Source organism: Elephantulus edwardii, unplaced genomic scaffold, assembly GCF_000299155.1.
Source record: "Elephantulus edwardii isolate Elephantulus edwardi_28Jun2011 unplaced genomic scaffold, EleEdw1.0 scaffold00073, whole genome shotgun sequence".
NCBI lineage: Eukaryota > Metazoa > Chordata > Mammalia > Macroscelidea > Macroscelididae > Elephantulus > Elephantulus edwardii.
Genome location: NW_006399823.1, coordinates 186,647 through 208,746, shown reverse-complemented (window position 1 = coordinate 208,746; position 22,100 = coordinate 186,647). Strand labels below are relative to the sequence as shown.

Here is a 22,100-nt window from a genome sequence, read left to right as displayed (position 1 = left end):
TGAAGGAATTTTTCTTTTACTTTTCAAAGAGAAGAGTGAACTGCATGGGGAGGAGGAGGGACAAGGAGAAACATGCAACAATAAATGAATGGAAATCCAATACCTCTGTAAACGTTCATTAAAATTAATAATTTTTTTTAAAAACCTAGAAAATTTTTTTAAAAAGACACATAGCCTTTATATTTAACCTAAAGTAACTTTTTCCCCCTCAAAATTACAAAAAAACAATACATGCTTTAGGGTCTATTTCAAGCTTCTTGAACTAAGAAAACACAAACTAAAGAAAGAATGCAAAAGAAAAAAATTCATAATTTACCTTGTATTCAGTATGTTGTTGTTGTTGTGTGCTGTGGAGTCAGAACCGATCCACAGCTGCCCCTCCCGGAGTTTTAGAGACAGTAAATCGCACAGGAGGAAACTGCTCATCCTTCTCCCATGGAGCAGCTGGTGGCTTTGAACTGTGTGTCTACTGGGATTACAATGCAGCTTCTTACCACTAGGCCACCAGAGCTGCTCTATTTCTTGTTCTTGGTCTTTTTTAAAAAATAAAATTTTTATTTTATACTGGTTTACTTACAAAGGAAATGTGTGCATATGGAGAAATTTATCAAAGTATACATGGAGGATTCATAGACCTTATGCATGTTATTCTTGAAGAAATAGTTTTTAAATTATATTTCCCTGGTCTACAGTAACAGCTTGCTAGAAATTTTAACAAACTGTTACTTAACCTTCCAGAATTTTCCAATTACATTTATTACAATTTCTTTTTCAATTTACATATGAATGTGTATGGGAGCGTGCCCTACAGGCCCTGGGCAGCGGGCTCTATCTCTCTAACCAGGTGACAGCCCATGGTACAGTACGCGAGAGAGAACAATGTGATGTGAAAAAAAAGAAACCCTTGCTTCAATGTGCAGATAGACACACTATCTATTCACTGACTAGGAAGCTTGCCACTTATTAACAATTATTCCACTGCTTAACATTGCAGATATTCTGTTTTGAATAAAACAGAAAACAAACAAACAAAAAAAACCAAACCCAAACCTATTGCCTTCTACTCATTCTAACTCCAAATGTGTCAGAGTAGAACTGCTCTACTGCAATCACAGAAGCCGACTACCAGGCATCCTCCTCCATGGTGCTGCTGGTTAAATCCCAGGTGCCAAAGGTGTTTACTTGTGGACTAAGCTTTCTATGAAAATCTGAAAACAAAATAATTTTACTTTTTCTTTGACTTAAAAATGATAGCAATAATTACTATTAAAAAAGTTTGTTTCTTTCACCAAAGGAGAGCTGCTACTTTAAAACTCTTCTCTAATATCATTGGCTGAACAGAGATAGATCACTGAGTGAGTCCTTTAAAACACAGTAAGAAAAGTAATGCAGACAAGCTGAGGTCACATGAGACTGTCTTCTTATTGGTGCAGTAAATGTGTATTTGTTTCTGCCTGTCATCACGGAAATACACATTTTCTCAGGAAGGTAAAGCCCTCTCTCATCTTTCTTGTACCTACAAGCAGGACTGTGTCACGTGGCCACTCCTATTCCTGACTTAGGGAGCTCTGGTGACCCAGTGGTTCAGAGGTGCATTGTCAACCCAAAATATCAGAAATACAAGCTGTGTTTAGAAGAAATCATGGCACTAGGGACATTAGAGCCAATGTCAGATGGAATTCAAATCCTCCAGCTGCTCTGAGGGAGAAAGATTGGCAATTTCTTCCCAGGAGATAATCTGCCTCTGAAAACGCACTGGAGGGTAAGCTATTAAGTTGGTTCAGTCTTGACTGTAAACAATAACAACATTTCTTAATTAGGGAGTTCTGGTGGCCTAGTGGTTAAGTAGCTGCACTACTAACCCAAAGCCACATAGTTCTAAACCCTCAGTTGCTCAAAGGCATCTTCCACCAGTGCGATACATAATATCTAAAAATCTGCTGGAGGGTCAACTGTGAGTTGCTTCTGACGCAATGGCACATAACAACAACATTCCTTAAGTAGAGTCTTGAAACTATGCAAATGTTTAATATACTGGGCTGTTAAAGTTTAGAGGTTCAAGTCTACCCAGAAGTACCGAGAAAAATAGACCTAATGATTTGGAAAAAATCAGCCATTGAAAACTACAGAGCACAATTCTACTTTGACACATGTGGTTGGCGTGAATCCAGTGCAACTGGATTGGTTTTTATCCCTTAATAATTTCTATCATGTTAGAGGTAAGCTTCTTTTTTTAAATTTATTATTAATTTCAATGAAAATTTACAGAGACTTTGGATTTCCAATTCATTCATTGTTGCACCATTCCCCCCATCTCGAGCCTCCCCCCAGTACACTAACCTCTTGGAAAAGTAAAAGAAAAATTCTTTCATTGTTTTACAATCCCTCCCCCCAGGTCCACTTCACTATGCAGCCTTCCCTCTGGACTCCGTCATGACAAAAATACCTAACACATATCCCTTTGAAACAGTTTTCTCCCTCGTCTGTTTCAATGCAGTATACATTATTAAACCCATCTTTCTTAGTCTCCCCCCAACCCCGATGTCAGTCCTGTTTTATGACAGTGGCAAGAGGTAAGCTTCTTAAAGAAGGTCCATCCACTCCTCGCAGACAGGCTACATATTATCTATATCAGGAGCAAGAATGAGGGTTCTGAAATCAGCCTATTCTCAACTGACATCCTGTAGTTGATAATATACCATTGTTGTTAGGTGCCAGAGGGTCTCACCTGTCATGTACAATGTAACTAAACACTGCTTGGTCCTGCAACATCCCCACGACTGGCTGCAGGTCACCCTTGTGACCCTAGGGTGACTTCTGGAGGTAGATCTCCAGGATTTTCTTCCTAGTATATTTCAATCTGGGAGATCTGCTGTTCAACATCACATAGTACACAAGCCCTGCAGACAGTTGTATGGTGGATGCACATCCGATGCACTGACTGGAACTCCTGCATGAAACAAGGGAACTCCCCCACCACCATACCAACCCCGTGCCCTTATATACTATACAGTGTATATAGTGAGTGATATATAAGGAGCCCAACAGCACAATGTATAAGGCATTGGCCTCTAAAAAAAAGATGGTTTTTGAACTCACCAGCTAATCCTCCAGAGAAAGATGGGGCTTCCTTAAAAAGTCTGCTTCCTTAAATATCACCTCAGAAACCTTCTAGGACTGTTTAATGAGTCCCTCAGCATCAGTATGAGTTGGAGTAGACTCAAAGGCAGAAGGTTTGGTTTTGGGGTTGTAAATAACTTAGGATTGCTGCATTAAGTAAAGAGCCATAGCACCTGAATACATACTAATAATCACCCCTTTCTATCTGGAGCTTTCCCACCTTTCTAAATCTGCGACTGTGGTCTAGTGGTAAGAAGCTGTGCTGCAATTCCAAAAGCAAGCAGCTCGAGGCCACCAGTTGCTCTTCAGGAGAAGGATGGACAATCTCCTTCCATGCGATTAACTGCTTCTGAAAACCTGCCGGAGGGTCCACTATGGGTCGGTTCTGACTCAACAGTATACAACAACAACAACAAGAGTTATACATTACAATAACAGCAACAAAACTCACACAAAAAAAATAACTCACGGCTGTTGAGTCAGATTTGACTCATAGCACTGGGTTTCTGAGACTATACACATCTCATGAGAAGACATTGACCATTTTTCTTCTGTGGACTCAATCAAACTGACAGAAAGGCGTTGGTCTTTGGGTCAATAGCACAACTGCCTACACACTACATGACCACAGTTCCTGTTATATTTACTCTTTCAAAGCAATCTTTCTCAAATGATATAGTAGAGAAAAACTATGAAAAAAAGTTACCCCAACAAAATGTGCATTCCTAGGCACATGATCCTACAGTGAGTTGTGCAGTCAAGAATCTGCACTTTAAACAAGAATCCTAGGTAGTCTGATGCAGGGAAGTTGGTACATGGACAACTTTGGAATGTACTGTTTCTGAATATCACTGGCAAGAAGAAACTTGGTGAGCCAAGGCCACTGTGTTCCTCTCGCAACAGGCAGAGATCTGGTGGGCAACTTCCAGACTCCTATGTTTTTGTCAAACCATGACTTTCAAAGAAGAAATAGAAATTCTGTAACACTAGAGAGAGGCCTAAGTGAGTATTTAAACCACTGAAAATCTATTGTTATTTAATTGATCCTAACTCATAACTACTTGGCTAACTGACTGGAAGAGGTCCATGTTTATCCTCATTCCAAAAAACAAAAATCTGACTGAGTATGAAAATTACTGAACAATATTACATGCAAGCAAAATCCTGCTGAAAATTATTAAAAAATGACTGGAACAATAATATCACAGAGAACTATCAGAAATACAAGCTGGGTTTAGAAGAGGCCATGGCACTAGGGACATCAGAGTCAATGTCAGATGGACCTTGACTGAAAGCAGAGAGTACCAGAGGAATGTCTGTGTTTCATGGACTATGCAAAGGCATTTGACTGGATCATAAGAAATTTTGGCTAACATTGAGAAGAATGGGAATTCCAAAATACCCAACTGTGCTCATGCAAAACCTATACCTGGATCAGGAAGCAGTCATTAGAACAGAGTAAGAAAACATTACATGGTTCAAAATCAGGAAAGAAGTGTGTCAGGGGTATGTCCTGTCTCCATACTTCCCCCCACCCCAATCTATATGTGAAACAGATCATTTGAGATGCTGGATTTTATGAGGGGAATTGGAGGAAGATTCATCAGTAACTTGTGTTATGCAGATGACAAAACCTTGCTTGTGAAATAAAGGAAGACCTGAGGCATTGTAGTCTTCAATACAAATTGAAACTCAACATCAATAAGACAAAGATTCTCACCACTGAGCTAACAGACAGCACTATGACAGACAGAGAAGAGATTGAAGTTGTTAATAATCATAGCTTGCTTGGCTCTACAATAAACACTCCTGGCACCACGGTCAGGAAATTAAAAGAAGAATTACATTAGAAATACCTGCCATCAGGGACCTCGCCAGAGTGCTAAAGCACAACAGTGTCAGTCTATAGACTAAGGTGCAGGCCATGGTCTTCGCAATTGCTTGTTACGCATCAGAAAGCTGGACAGTGACTAAGGATTACAGAAGAGTTGATGCCTTTGAGTTGTGGTGCTGGAGAAGAGTATTGAAAGTACCATGGACTGCCAAGAGAACAAATAAAACTGTTTTGGAGAGAGTGAAACTATGTTTCTTCTTAGAAGCTAGAATTTTGAAGTTCTGTCTGACATATCAGGCATGTTGCCAAGAGAGATGAGTCTTTGGAGATAGGTGTCATGCTTGGAAGGAGGAAGGGATAGCTCAAGAGAGGAAGACGCTAGAAGAGATGGATTGACACAGTAACTGGGGTGATGGGGGTAGGTGTGTCTGAGACAGTGAGATTAGCTCAGGATAGGACAGGATTCAGAATTATCGTGCATGAAGTCACTATGAGTCACAACAAGATGGTACATAGCAAGAACTCCACTACAGTGACCTGCAGGACAGAGTAGAACTGCTGCTGCCTATTGGTATTCTGAGGTCATACATCGTTACAGAAGCACACTGCCACATCTTCCTCCCAGGAGAGGCTGGTGAGCTCAAACTGCTGACCTTTTGGTTATGATCTTTTGGTTAGCAGCTGAGTGATTAACCACTGAGCCACCAGGGCTCCCCTGTGCTTCCCCCAAGCTGGAGTCACAGGCTCATGTCCTTGATGAGAACAGTTACCTCATTTAAGGAGATGCTCATTTTCAGATTTTTCTGATTTTCTGAAGTGTAACTAAATCATACGGGCATTAGGTGTTTCATGGCTTATTAATTTAAAACCATTCATTCCCTTTTAAGAGTGGAACCAATCAAGTGCTTAGTGAATATTATTCCTACAAAAATATGGACAGTAACTCTGTGAATACTATTGCGTACTCAGATGCATGTCCGTTTATTAATGAACAGAATGACATACTTTTGTATTCTAGGGATGAGGAGATTAAGGAGATATAAAGGTAAAGACTATAGGATGAGAAGATTATGAAAGACATATTCTATTTATCATTTAGAAATATTTTTCATTTCAATGCCTCGCCTGCCCCTGCTGCTTGCCTTCTCCTCTCTGCCATGTTGCCCGATGTCCTTTGCCCAAGTGGCTGCTCTTAGGAGCCACTAAGCTTGACACAGTTTGGAATTTGGAAATCAACTCAGCAACTCATACCGAGATTCACAGTGAGCAGTCTTGGCCAGCTGGTTTTAGGGAGTAAGGGAGAGGAATCAGGGAGGGAGTGGGAACTTGCTGGATTTCACAAGGATGAATTATATAGAAAATGCATTTTTGAAAAGGAAGAGGACATAAACTGAAGGCGACAGTAGTTGTTGAGTCCTTGAGTGACAGACATGCTTAACATGCATGGCTGCTAACCTACGGTGGGAGAATTTTTGTGGCCTAGTGGTAAAGGAGCTGTGCTGTCAGTTCAGTTACAGGTGGTTGAATCCATCAGTTGTTCTGCAGGAGAAAGATGGGCCATTTCCTCTTGTGAGGTTAACAGTCTTTGGAAATCTGCTGGAGGGTCAGCTATGGGTCAATTCAGACATGACAGCACAGAACAGGAACAGAGTGACTTCAGAAGTAAGCCCTTGTAGATGTACCTCAGAAAAAGTCAGCCCTTTGGAACCACGTGGACAGGTTCTACTCTGACATGGATAGGACCGTCTTGAGTGGGAGGTGACTTGCCAACAACCTGTTACCAATTGCAGTGACTGTGAAAGCTCGTTTGGTGGTTTTTTACCCTCGCATCTGGAGGGGATCACATCTGTCTGAGTTGCCTTCTGGCACTGTGGGCTCAGAATATATTCTATTAAATTCTGGAATGTTTTCTAAGTCCTTAATGCTATTCCAAGTGCTTTTCCAGACATATTTAATAGCCTGAGAACAAAGCTTTGGTGTCAGGAAACCTGAATTCTAGGTTCAGCTCTGGGCAAAGCTTAGAAAGTACCTAACCACTCTGGCCCTTGAGCTAGACTGCATGATCATTAGGGCCTCAGTCATTTTTGCTGGATGTCTGTGATCATCTTGCTTGATCTTCACAAGCCAAAAAGGAAAGGCAACATCATTAACCCAACTTTATAGCCTAAGGAAGTGGTCAAAAGTGGAGGGTAGGTTCTTATTAGCCTAAGAGGCTCATATGATCTCCTCTATACAAGCACTTGTGGTTTTTTAGAACTGGAAGAGAAAGGCCAGTGTTCTGTGAGGTACTGAGTGAGAGCACTATAGTAGGAGCCATGAGGAAGAAGGTAAAGAAATCAGATCATGTAGGACTCAAAAGGATCTCTTTTTTCCCCCGTAAAAATTTTATCATATAAAATTCTCTTGTCTCCCTGAAACTGTAGAATCTCTTTGTTTTAAAAAGTATATGTTCTTTTTTTATTGGTTTTCATACAATCATTGATATACATTTGGGTTTTGTTCATATTGTGTTATACACAATTTCTACAGTCATTCACATATCTTCTTTGTGTTTTGTGAATTTGTGAATTACTATTAATAAATGCCTTTCAATCTGGGAAGAACTGACAAAAGGACAATAAGGCTACTGCAATGAGCAAACAGGGAAAGGATCTGTAGAACCTCTTTTATCTCAGTATTTTGAAGTAACAATTTAGCCACTTGCTACTGAAAGTGGGTCTTGGCACTAGCAGTGTGAGCATCATCTGGAAGCTTATGGGATCCTGGAATTGCAGAGCTGCTCCAAACCTACTGGATGTATGTCATCAAGTTTCCCTTAGACAAATTATAAACACATTTAAACCTGAGCCCCACTCATCTAGCCTGATGGCTCTTGAACAGGGCTGCATGTGAAATCATCTGAGGAGCTTTTAAAAATGTTCACATCTTGTGATTCTGTTTTTGCAGTCTTGATACTATTATTTAATGATGGAGGGTGAAGCCTGGGCATGGGGGCTTTTTAAAGGTCACCAGGACAGGAGGAGAGGGAATAGGGATTAACAAACAGGTAGGGAGGATGAAGGAAGAAAGGGCACAGCGAGGATTTGCTAAGATACAAATAATGACACTGTACAATTGTAATTAATGTTATAAAACAAAATGTGTATGAGTTACTGGCTGAAAACTAATTAAAAATATAAAAATGGTTCCCAGGAGATCCAGTAGACATCTAAAGAGAGAGCCACTGATCTACATGCAAACACACTTATTCCTTGCTCTTGCTTATTTTGAGCTTTTCAACACTCATAAAAGGAACCTAAAAGGTTCTGTTAGATCAGTTATCCTTAAAGTCTTCCAGAGTAATGACTGTTTTTATCAAACAGCTTGAGAACTTGACAAGGCACTTTCTGTGCCCATAAGGATCAGAGTGATCCTGAAGTCCCAATGGTCTGGAGGAGCAGTTCATGTGAAAAAGGGTCAATCTGCACTGCCCAGTGGCAGGGATGTTAGGGAATAAACATTATGAGAGGAAGAGTGTGAGTGGGAGATTTGGAGACAAATCTATTCCATTGTCCTAGAGGACCTGGGGAAAGATTCCACAGCGGAAGGACCTGTGGGTGTGAAAACTGAACAAGCATTAGTCAAAGAGGTGGGATACAGGATTGAATATGTACAAGCTAGTGAGAATTACGGTTGAATGGAATAAAATGTGTTTGTGTCTGACTGTGAAGGGCCTTAACAAGTACTGTAAAGTGGTTGACCCAACCAGTTGGGAATGGAAATACCAAAAGAGAAAGTGAGGGGATTCATGCTACTATTCCATTTTAGAGGCCAAAACTGAAAGACATTGATGGGCCAAAATAGTGCAAGACTGTGTTATTATCTTGTAGGACCTTGCCATAGAAATTCTTTTGCTCCAACAGGAATATGATTGGGATTGAACAAAGGCAATGAAATGGGAGCTACTGAAAATTACTCTAGGTCAACAGATGTAATGTCTTATAGCCAGACCTATGTTCTTGGAAGTGTTATTCACAATAGAAAGAATATAGAAGCAGCCCAAATGTCCATCAACAAACAATGGATTGAGAAACTGTGGAAACATAATGGAATACTATGCAGCACTAAGGAATAACAATCTTGTAAAATACTATATAACATGGGACAGTCTAGAGAGCATTTTACTAAGTAAACTAAATCAGTCTTATAAAGACAAATACTGCATAAGTCCATTATTGTAAAAATAGAAGGATAATAAGTAAGATGTATATAAATGTCCAGAAGGGAAAAAAGAAAGGGTGAAGAGGCAAAAAAGAGGAAGTGTGGAAGTCACCCTGCATAGTGGAGTTCAGTGGGTGGTTTAGGGGGCAGGGTGAAGAAATAGAAAAATTTCAATGGGGATTTGAAAAGACAGGGTAATAATAGGCATACATCAACAGTAATTAATTCTATAAAATACAATACTTAAGAATGTATGATACACAATGTAAATGAAAGATTGTGTAAACCACAATGGACATGAATGAAACACAATGTCAATAAATTATTGTATGAAAAAACATGAAGGCAACATCACCCAAGGTATAAGAACACCCACAGGTAGAACGTGGGTCATGGCCAGATCTCCTAGTCCTCTTAAGTCCTAAAGTAAATGATGGCAGTTAGTTTCTTCGGCTCTTCCTGGGGATGAGTTGAAGGTCATTCTAGAGAACTGAATCTTCACCTACTTCTCTAGCTCCTTCTGAAGCAGGGTCTCCGCAAGCAATGTCATGACTGTGTGGTTGCACCCACAAAGTATGTGCCTTGGTAATGCTTCTCATGGGCTATCTCACCAACCAGACATCACAATGTGGCCTCTGGATGCATCTTTACTCCCTTTCCTGGCCATGAAGGGGTTAAGCACAGGAGTCCTGTGCTGCCCAGGGCACACAGCACTTGCTATCTTCCCACAACCAGCCAAAGCCATTTCTCATGGAGTTTATAAAACAGACTCCCCTCTCTGCCTCTGTGATTATGCAAACTAAAAGGAAAATCTATGAGCGTCATCGAACAAGATTGTGATAAGGTGAGCGCAGAGACCAATTACTGCTCCTACAATTTTGTTATTTTTGCCCTTTTCCTGCATCTTTGGAATACAGAAACCCATGAGATGGTTAAAACATATAAGGGCATGACAAAAACCATTTGGTTGAAACTGTCTTACCAGTTTCTGGGTGACTCCTGGGGGAGCCCACTCATAAGTGATGGTGTCAAAGGTGGGATCTTTCCCAGTAGCTATGGGGTTGGTCATGATCATCCGGTTCCTCTTGTAGATCCGGATTCCACCTTTCAATCGAGCCGTGAGGGTGGAATACTTGGAATCCATCAGCAAACGGCCAATTTTCCAGTCATCTTCCAGATCGGAAGTTAGGCAGTGGTCCTCCTGGCTGCACTTGCATGACCTGCATATTTTCCTGGGGAGAGAGGTATGAACTAATGAGACCAACATCTGGAAAAGGGACACAGAGCAAGAAGCATTCATTCTTTTGAAAGCAACCATCAAGTTTAACTTTAGTAACCTAGACATATTAGAAATAGAAGATACATCAGCAGGGACAAAAGATCTTTGGGTTGGGAACTACATTTGTGAGGCATCCTTAGAGGGGAATGAGAAGGTGACTTTTGCAGGTATAAAGAGTAGCATATTATTCCTCCTTGTGGTTGTGATGACAAAGGCTGATTTACCCTTTAAAGCTGTTCTAAAGCTGTTTGTGTAACTCATGTGACAAGTCCAGCTTACAACTTACTTTTTTAAAATATATATATTGGTTTATTTGCAAAGTTCATATATATTATTTTTTACACCAGATCTTTCCTCTTTCCTTTATCCACACCTCCCTTTACCCATAAAATTGGGTGACCCTATGACTACGTACACCCCCCTCCCCTCCTTGGACATTCATACTCATTCTACATTGATGGTTTTATATAGTATTTGTTTTTATGAGACTGAGTTAGTTCACTTAGCATAATGCTCTAAAGTCCCTCCCATGTTAGGCAGTAATTTACAAAATCATTGCTCCTACTTTACATTGCTGCATAGTATTCCATTGTGTGCATGTACCATCATTTCTTAATCCATTCAATTGTGGTTGGGCATTTGGGCAGTTTCCATGTTCTTGTGATGGTAAATAACACTGCTATGAACATTGGTGTACAAGTCTCTGTGCCTCAGTTCTCATTTTCTCAGGGTATATTCCAAGCAGTGGAATAGCTGGGTCATATGGAATTTCTATGTTTAGCTTTTTGAGGAAACACTAAACTGCTTTCCAGAGTGGTTGTATACCATTTTATAATCTTACCAACAATGTATAAGCGTTTCTATCTTGCCACATCCTCTCCAACATTTATTAATTACTGCCCTGCTAAACTTTGCCACTTCTACTGGGGTAAGACGGTCTCTCATTGTGATTTTTATTTGCATCTTTCTCATTGTCAGTGATTTTAAGCATTTCTTTAAGTGTCTGTTGGCCATCTGAATGTCCTCTTCTGTGAAAGGTCTTTCCATGTCTTTTGCCCATTTTGTAACTGGATTATCAGTCTTTTTCTTCTGGAGGCCCAGGAATATTCTGTTAACTTTCGTTATGAGTCCCTTGTCTGAGATGGTATTGCCAAATGTTTGTTCCTAGTCAATAGGCTTTCTTTTCACTCTGTTGGAAAAAGGTTTTGATGAGCACAGATATTTAATCTTTACAACATCTCATTCATCAATTTTATCCTGTTCAGATTGTCAGTTCCTCTCTGTATTTTGTAGTCCCTTTACACCGTAGACTAGGGTTTCTAAGTTTGATCCCAGTCTGTCTCGTATGAACTTTGTGGCTTGGGACTTTATTCCCAGGTCTCTGATTCACTTTGAGTTGGTTTTTTGTGTACGGTGTGAGCTGTGGATTCTACTTCAGCTTTCTGCAGTTAGAAGTCCAGTTTTGCCAGCACCATTTGTTGAAGAAGTTGTCATTTCCTCATTTGCTAAGTTTATTTCCTTGTCGATTATCAGTTGACCATATTCTGTTCCACTGGTCTATATGCCTGTCACTGTCTCAGTACCATGCTGTTTTTGTTACTACTGATGTGTAGTAGATTTTAGGTAAGGGAGTGCCTCCCACTTCATTTTTGTTTTTCAGAAGTGTTTGGTGTATTTGAAGTTTCTTTCCTTTCCAAATAAACTTAACAAATTCCCTTTCTATCTCCTTGAAAAATAAAGTTGTTATTTGTATTGGGACTGCACTGAACAAGTAGATTACTTTTGGCATTATTGTCATTTGCACAATACTGAATCTTCCTATCCATGAATAGGGAACATTTTTCCATTGATTTAGGTCTTTTACTGTGTCTCACAAAAATGTTCTGTAGTTTTCTTTGTATGGGTCTTTTGTGTCTCCAGTTAGGTTTATTCCCAAGTATCTCAATTTATGGTTGGCACGGGTCTGTCCATTTGCTGTGCAGAGGTAACTCATGGTTGCTGTGATGCTAAACACTGTGACACCAATGTGTCAAATGTGATATGGTTACCCATGGAGGACAGTGTTTGGTGGAGCTCCCCAATTAAAACAAGTTTAGAAGCAGCAGTGTCATCCACTACCGAAACAGCTTGCCTCTGGAAACTCTATGAACTTGGAGAAATGATAAAATTATACAAGTGTTCAGGTCTTTCATTCTTAGGGTAGCTATCAGTCACTCGACAGCACTTAACAACAACAATAACATTGTAAATGGTATTGATTTCTTGGTTTCCTTCTCTGAGTTCTCTTTGTTACTATAGAGGATTTTTCTATATTGATTTTTCTATATTGATCTTCTATCCTCACACTCTACTAAACAGGTTGACTAGCTCTAACAGTTTTTCTGCTGAACATAGATGCAGAAATCCTTAACAAAACTGTAGCCAATAGAATCCAAAAGCACATTAATAAAAGTATTTATCATAGCCAAGAGGAATTAATAACAGGTATGCAAGGATGGTTCAATATAAGAAAAAAAATCAATGTAATTCACCACATTAACAAAACAAATAACAAGAATGGTACGATCCTAGCAATTGATGTAGAAAGAGCACTTGACAAAATCCAAGACTTGTTCCTCATTAAGACACTCAGCAAAATTGGAATAGAAGGGAATTTCCTCAACATAATAATATATATATGCAAAACCAATTCTTTCTCAACGGAGAAAGAATAAAAGAATTTTCTGTGAGAACAGGGATCAGACAAAAATGCCCACTGTCACCACTTCTATGCAATATTGTACTGGAAATACTTGTAGGGCAATACAACAGGGAAGGAAATAAAAGATATCCCTATTGGCAAAGAGCTAGTTAAACCATTGTTACAGACAGATGATATGATAGTGTACACAACTTACTTTTGTAAATAAAGTCTTACTGTGCATGGTCTAGGAAGGACCAGTCCTTAGAGAAGGACATCATGCTTGGAAGGACAATCCAGGGGAGGAAGACACTGGATGAGATGGATTGACACAGTGACTGGGGTAAGAGGGACAAGTGTGTTGCAGACAGTGAGACTGGCTCAGGACAGGATACGGTTCAGTGTTATTGTACATAGGGTCACTATGAGTCACAGGTGACTCGATGGCACATAACAACAACATGAAAACACAGCCATATCAATTAAGTATACATTGCCTGTAGCTTTTTCCTCATTATCTTTTTAGTTGAATAGGTACAAAAAAGACTTTCTCTGGCCTGCAAAGCCTAAACTATTAACTTTTATAGAAAGACTGATATCTGCTCTAAAGAATTATTTAAATGGCCTTCAAAGATTTAAATGAACATTTGAAAGTCTTTTAGCATGCATACCCAACCTAGACTGCAGCTGGATATATTCTTCAAGAGACTTGTGGACAGATCCAGCAAAAAGGAAATAAGCTTAGAAAACTCCCTAGCCTGCTGGAGAGATGGCTGCTTATGGGGAGAGGTTCTGTCATGAAGCTGGGAGAAAGAGAACCCTCCAGGAAAAATTCAAATTCACATAAAAGCTTCTCTCTGATGATATTAAAAAAAAAAACAAAAACCACAAACCACAAAAAAGTTGTGTCTGGTTGCTTTGTGTCATGCTGTTAATATTCAAAATGTCATACAGTTCCATAGCACAAAATGAAAGCTGCTCTTCTTGTCTGTCCTTGCTGGCATGCCGTGCTGCATTTTAGATGCTCCAAAGCATATGATTTAAGACTTTGTTAAGTAAAGGGAATGATGTGAAGATCTACTGCAGAGGTGGAAAGATCTGAGTGACAGAGACTTCACTGCCAATTAGGCAAACAATTTCCCCCAGGCAAGCTCAAAGAAGTCCTTATCTTCTCTTGGGACTCAGGGCATTAATGAATTCCACTGTTTACCACAAATTTTGATTGTGGAGCTACCAGAGGTGTTACATGCTTAATGGTCTACATCAGTGGTTCTCAGCCAAGATCAATTTTACCCTCTATGCAACATCTGTCAGTGTCTAGAGACATTTTTGGTTTCCATAATTGGAGGAGAAAGAGAATTGCCTCAGGTATCTACTGAGTAGAAGCTAACGATGCATAGATCAGCCACTAGAACAAATAATTATCCAATCCATGATGTCAACAGTGCTGAATATGAGAAACTCCGTGCTATATGAAGAGACTGCCTCTCATCTGTATTTCAGACGGTGGCTGCTTGTGTGTTTCTGTGATGTTGGTCTCTATACCCCTCATATGGTCAAATACTAGCAGTCACCAGTGGTAGATAGGTTTCAGCAGAACTTCCAGACTAAGCTGAGACAGCTAAGACACACTAAGAAGAAAGGCTCAGTGATTCAAAATCAGCCAATGAAAATCTTACCGATAACAAAGAATGCCTCTAGAGGTAAGAATGGAGAGATTTCAGCTTATGTAGTTTAGAAATGCCATCAGGAAAGACAAATAATTAGAAAAGGACAATGTGTTTGATAAAGGGCCAGTGAAAATAAGAGAAACCCTCAAAGGGATGGATTGATATAATAACCACAACAGAGGGTTCAAGCATCGTGAAGATGGTGCAGGACTGGGCAACAGCTGGTTTGTAACAAAGAAGGTTCCAAGCACCAAAGTCTACTAAACAGCAACTAAGAAAGAGAAGGAAGCCTCTTGGCAACTTTCAAAGAGATCACAGTAGGAGAAAAGAAATCAGATATAAATAGTAACAGAAGGTAGAATCAAGTGGGGGCAGAGGGTTGCACCGACTTTAAGGGAGTTTCTCACAGTGTTAGTAGGTGGCAAAGGATTCAGTGGCTCAGAATCTGGAGAGCAGTATGTTGAAGACGGCTGAACACTCATCTCCAGCCATAAACAGACATCAGCCACAAACTAGGAGTCTGCACTTCTCCCTGTGTTCCAGACCTGATGAGCCCTTTACTCAGACTTAGCCCCAACATGGGCCAACTCAATAAACCAGAGGTCCTCATGGCTCTCTGGTCCTCAAGCCAGAAACCCATTTTTGCTTATTGATATATTTGTGCATGCTAGGTGGGCAGTGCTGAAGGAACATGTCCAAGCTCAGACTGTCTCTTCATTATATTCCTTCTACTTCCACTCCAGGGGAATCACATGATTGTTATGAGTGAGTCAGTCTCTCTCTCTCTCCCCCCGCCACCCCCGATCCCTGCCTCTTACATGCAGGAAACACAATGTATATGAAGGATAAAAATATTAATTTTAGAAAAGATGGATAAACACATTTCTTTACTGGAACTAAAGGAACCCAGTTATTAATGCCTTGATATTTATGGGGAGAGAACATAGCTCTAGTTCACATTAATTCAGTTATAATATGAGAAATGTCAACAGATGCTGCCAAGATTATTAAAGAGGGTAGAATCTTTCTTATTTTGCAGGGCAAAAATGAGTTATTTATTTTTGCTCTCATAGAAAGGGGTTGCTATGAGTCAGAATTAAGTCAATTGAAGAACTTAAATATTTTTGCAGACTTGAAACATGTTATTCACAATCAGTAATCTCTTGTCTACATCTTTTAGAGGAAGCTCTGGTGGCATGCACAGTCAGTAGAGAGCTGCACTGCTCACTTGAAGGCCATGCCTCTCTGCTGGTCCAAATCCACCAGTGGCTCCATGGGAGAAAGATGAACACTCTTGTCCCATGCAATTTAGAGCCTTGGAAGCTCCCTGGAGGATCAACTATGAGTTGATTGCTATGCAAAGACAATAAGAGAAAGAGAGACAGAACCTTTTGGAGAGAGGGCTTCTTTTGTTATGTTAATGAAACCACAGCAATGTAGGGTAGATCCTAAACCTAATTTCTTCTGGGTTATAAAAGAACCAGAATAGATCTATCCAGACATGTGCCCAGTCGGATGCCAAGGAATGTCAAGAACTAGGCAGATTACAGACAATGAAGGACTCACCATCAGAGACAAGGCCCTGATTTAGATTCCTGGCTTCCAAAACTGACAGTAAGTTCTGATTTTTAAAGACATTCACTTGAATGTGGCATTTTTGTTATTGTTGTTCTAGCTCTAGGTGACTAAGAGAACAGGCATCAAAGAGACACTTCTCTAAAATGCCAGAAGATGGCAACTTGGTTTCTATGTGGGAATGATAAGATCATAATGGAAGCAGGAGAGGGAAGAGAAAAGAAGTAAAAGAAAGCCAGGAGTAAAGGGAAGGAGGAATCCTGATTCAAAGACTTCTGCATCCCCTCTATCTCCCTAGTAGAGTTCATACATGGAAAAGAAGAAGGACGCTGTCCTTTGTAGTTCTGGTGTCTGTGCACTTTCTGGATGCTGTATTTGATGCTGGGAATGCAAAACATTTTAAATAGAACACATCAACAAATAAGAGATGTTCTTTGAAATAGTGTCAACACTGCTTCCTTTCATTGACTAACATGTCTGGGGACACCATGTCTGGCACCAGGCTCTGTGCTGTGCCCTTACAGATGAGAAATCAGTCATTCTCATTTCTTTCCATGTCTGTACTCGAGATTGTGGAAGGTAAAGAAACACCCCCGGAAGACTAAGAATGGCAATAAAATGAACCATCTTTTTAAATCTGTCATAGGGACTTGGGATTGTGGGGATGGTAGAAGTTTGAAATCTAATTCCAACTTGGCACTAACTAGCCAAGCACAGGCTGGTAGGCAAATAAATACCTTATATCCAAAATGAGACCAGTGTTCTAGACCAAGGCCTCTTTTTGTACAGCCAATGAACTATGACTATCTTCTATAATTTTTAAAAGGTTGAAAAAATTCAAAGGAAGAATAATATCTTGTGAGAGATATTATTATATAAGATTAAATTAATTATAATTAGATAATCATATGAAGTTAAAATGTCAATGTTTTCAAATAATGTTATCGAAGCATAGCTGTCTTCACTTATGTAATGTCTTTGAATTCTATAGATGCCCTGGTGACATAACATTTAGAAGTCTGACTGCTAATCAAAAGTTTAGTGGTTTGAACTCACCTTTGACTGCTTGGGAGGAAAAATCTGACAATCTGCTCTTGTAAAGTCTGTTGATGTTCTTGTTGTTAGACACTGTTGAGTGACTCTATGAACAACAGCCTTGAACCTTGTCTTATTCTGTGCCTCATCATCTCTGATATACTTAAGCCCATTCTTATAGTCACTATGTCAATCCATCTTGTTGAAGGTCTTCGTCTTTCTCTGATCCTCCACCTTCCCCAGCATAATGTCTTTTTGTAAGAACTGGCCCTTTCTAACAACATGCCCATAGTATGTGAGATAAAGTTTCACCATCCTTGCCTCTAAGGAGCACTCTGGCTGCACTTTCTCCAAGACCTATTTGTTTGTTATTTTGCCAGTCCGTGAGATGTTCAGTACTCTTCTCCATGCACAAGTCATAGGCTAGGAAACTCTCCAGAGTAGTGCTATTCTGTTAACAGTAACAATATGGCTACTATATTGTCTATGTGCCATTAGGACAAAGTTCAGTATTTGGAACAAAGACAATATGGTCTGTAAAACCCAACTTTGTTTATCTCTGGCATCTACAAGAAGTAGAATGACTCCTGGTCAAGGTGATGAGATTTTAAATCTTGCTGCCCATCAAAATTCCCTAGGATGCATGTTAGGCATTAGCTGTTTGTGCCCAAGTCAGCTAATCTGATTCATGGGTATGGTGTGGGGCCAGTTTTGCACACACTTTCTTATATTTCAGTAGCAATTTATTTGGGGCATATTAAATCTGGGAGCCACTATATGTCCCCATTTAGTAATTTTTAAAACTTAGGTTGATTTGCTTTTGATTACTCCTTTAAAAAAAAATCACAGAAAACCTCCCTATTATGGCAGTTTCTGGGAACATATCCTTTGTTGTTGTTATTGTTGTTTGTTGTTATTATATGCTGTCAAGTTACATGCAACTCATAGCGACTCTATGTACAACAGCTCTGAAACCTGCTCTATCCTGAGCCAACCTCATTGTCTCTGACACATCCACCCTCATTACCCCAGTCAATCTATCTTATCCAGGATCTTCCTCTTCTGTGGTGTCCCTCCACCATTCTAAGCATGATGGCCTTCTCCAAGAACTGGTCACTCCTTGCAACATTCCCAAAGTATGTTAGATGTCAAAAGTTCTCTTAATGGTCCACAATATATTCAACACTCTTCTCCAGCACTGCAACTCAAAGGCATAAGTTATTTCTCTATCATCCCTAGTCATTGTCCAACTCTCTGATGCATAGCAAGTAATTGTATTATTGTTGTTGGGTGCCATCAAATTGATTCTGACTCTTAGTAATGCTAGGTACAACAGAATGAAAATGCCTACTCTTGTCCTATCCTCACAATCATTGCTAAATATTTGAGACCATTGCTATAGCCACTGTATCAAATCACCTCATTGAGGGTCTTTTTCACAGACCTCTGCTTTGTCAAACAGGATATCCTTCTTCAGGGATTGAACCCTTTTGATAACATATCCAAAGTATACTTTACCACTCTTGCTTCTAAGGAACTTATTCCAAGGCATATCTTGTCATTCTTCTGGCATCCCATAGTATATTCAATATTCTTTACCAATTCCATAATTCAAATGTATTCATTCTCCTTTAGTTTTCCTTATTCACTTTTCAGGTTTTTTTTGAATACAAGATGACTGAAAATACCACAGTTTGGGAGCATCTTAGTCCTCAAATGACATCTTTGCCTTTTTATGCTTTCAAAATTTGCCTTAGGCTATCTAATACAGCCAGAAATATACAATCAGGAGAGGATAAAATTGATGAGTGAGACCCTCTTAAGATTAAATTCCTATGCACACCAAAAACTATTTCCAATAGGGTGAAAAGAAAGCCTACTGACTGGGAAAAGTTTTGGCAATACCATCTCAGAAAAGGGTCTCATAACAAATGTTTACAGAATCCTATAGGGCCTCCACAAGAAAAAAGACTAATAACCCAATTATGAAATGGGCAAGATACATGGTAAGATTTTTCACAGAGGAAGACATTCAGATAACAAACAGACACATAAAGAAAAGCTCAAAATCACTGGCAACAAGGGAGATGCAAATCAAAACCACAACGAGATACCATCTCACCCCAGTAGCTGTAGCAAAGTTTATTAGGACAGAAAGCAAAAAATGTTGGAGAGGATGTGGAGAGATAGGAACTCTCATACACTGTTGGTGGGACTGTAAAATGGAACAATCATTCAAAAAGCTCAACACAGAAATTTCATATGGCCCAGTTATTTCATTACTAGGAATAAACCCCAAGAAAATTATAACGGAGACACAAATAGAGATTTGTACACCAATGTTCACAGCAGTGTTATTCTCAATTGCAAGAACATAGAAACAGTCCAAATGTCCAATCACAATCGAATGGATTAAGAAACTGTGGTACATTCAGATGATGGAATACTACGGAATACTCAGGAGCAATGATTTTAAAAATTACTATATAACTTGGGAGAGACTGGAGGGCATTCTGTTGAGTGAACTATCTCAGTCTCATAAGGATAAATACTGCATAGGACTATTATTGTAAACACAGAAGGATAACAAGTAAAACGTGTATGGAGATCCAAGGTGGGCAGAGGTGGAGAAAAAGGGTGAGGATAGGCGGGGGAGGGGGGGAGATCTTCAGGGTTTGCATAATTTGGTAGGTTGAGGGAAAGGGTGTAAAGGAAACAAGAAAGATCCTATGAGGATCTGGTAAGACAGAGTAAATGAAGAGTACAGTTTAATAGTGATTGATTTTATAAAACATAATGAATGAGAATGATAGTATGAAACACAATGTTAATTAAGCATAGTGTGAAACTCAATTTTTATGACCTGTGTACACAAGCCAACATAAAATTTAAGAATAAAATAAGAAAATAAAATTTGCCTTAGTGAGAAGTTAAATTAAGGCTCCAATTTGCAGGGTAGTTATGAAGCTAACCCCCCCAAAAATGGCCTCATAAGACAGAATGTTAGAGGAGACTGGCAAATACTGAAACAACCTATCAGGAGGGGCCAAAGAATTTAATTTTTTAAAAATTTATTTGAAAAGTACAGAGCACAGTTCTTCTCTGAAACATATAGGGCCACCTTGAGTTAGAGCTGATTTTAATTGTTTGATAATTGTAAGGGACTAGTGATCACTTCTAATTTTCATGCTATATAGACATTATTGACATTTCACTCATGAAGAAGTGCTTAACAATCATCTGTGTGTATGTTGTGTGTGTTATACATCCTGTCATCAGTAGCATGCCCTGTATGTAATATCACGTATAGCAGGTGACAATGAAAACTGGGGGGAAAAATAGAAAAGCAATATTTGGCTTGTGTCAGAACCAACTTAGGATGGAGTTGCTACAATGGAACCCCAACAAGAGTTCCCTGTCACCTTCAAATCATGAAAATCAGCAAGATGCCAGGCAAAGATATTTTAAAAATAAAGCTATTAGAAAAAAGAAAAGCAAGGAAACAACATTATGTATGCCCTCTGGGAAGAAGCGGATCCTGAGGTTCTCTTGTCTGAGTCATGAAAGTGTATTTCTCTATGTAAGAGGATTCATACTGAATGACAATCTAGTATTCTTTGCGAGACTGTGGCTCTGTGAGTTTGGATCTATTATAGACTGCACTGTGTCCCCACAAAATATGTGCTGGAATCTCATTTCTTATACCTGTGGGTGTAATCCCATTTAGGTATAAAGTTTTCTTAGCTATGTGTATGGGGTCATTCAGTGTAGATGGTATGTCTTAAACCTCATCACTTTTTATTTTGGTCTTTTTTTTAAAATTTTTATATTGGTTTACTTATAAAGTTGATATACAGCTTTTCGAATTATTGGCCCAGCATACAGATTGAATAGGTATGGAGAAAGAATATAACCCTAACATACACCTTTCCTGATTTTTTATTATTATTATTATCTTTTCAAGTATCATCAAATGGGATCCGACTGGCAAAAGAAGAGATTGCCTCTCCTCCAGTATAGTATTCTGGTGGATTTGAACCATGTGCCTTCGAGATTACAGTGCATCTTCTTTACCACTAGGCCACCAGAGCTCCCTTTTCTGATTTTAAAACATGCCATGTTCTCTTTTTTGTTTAGACAACTGCTTTGTAGGCTATGTGTAGGTGTTGCATAAACAATTAAGTATAATCAAGTGCTCTGGGATTCCCATTCTTCCCAATGTTAGCCATAATTTGTTATGATCCATAGAGTCAAATGCCTTTGCACAATCAATAAAACATAAATAAACATCTTTATGATATTCTCTTTTTCAGACAAGATCCATCTGACATCAGCAATGATAAATCATATTCCATGGCCTCTTCTGAATCCTGCTTAAATGTCTGGCAGTTTCTTGTCAACATCTTGTTCCAGTCATTTCAATGCCTCATCAATGTACTGTTCTAGCCATTTTAAAAATAATCTTCACCAAGATTTTACTTGTAAAAAAAAGATTTTACTTGTATGTAATATTAATGCTGTTGTTGTTGTTATGTACCATCAAGTGGCCTGTCACTCATTGCGACCCTATATACAATAGCTCTGAGCCCTGTCCTATCCTGAGCCAGTATCACTGACTCCCACACAACTACCCTCATTGCTCCAGTTACTATGTCAAACCATTTCATCTGGGGTCTTCCTCTCCTGTGCTGTTCCTCTACCCTTCCA

At 39.3% G+C, this 22,100-nt stretch overlaps 1 protein-coding gene across 2 annotated transcripts in view; it reads right to left on the bottom strand.

Annotated features, from left to right (window-relative positions):
- LMCD1 (LIM and cysteine-rich domains 1) overlaps positions 1-22,100 on the bottom strand; it is an 85,449-nt gene that overhangs the window by 26,100 nt on the left and 37,249 nt on the right. For both annotated transcript variants that reach the window (XM_006888896.1, XM_006888897.1), the window contains one exon: positions 10,137-10,386. In XM_006888896.1, the coding sequence (XP_006888958.1) occupies positions 10,137-10,386 (250 nt within the window). The remainder of the gene's footprint in view (positions 1-10,136; positions 10,387-22,100) is intronic.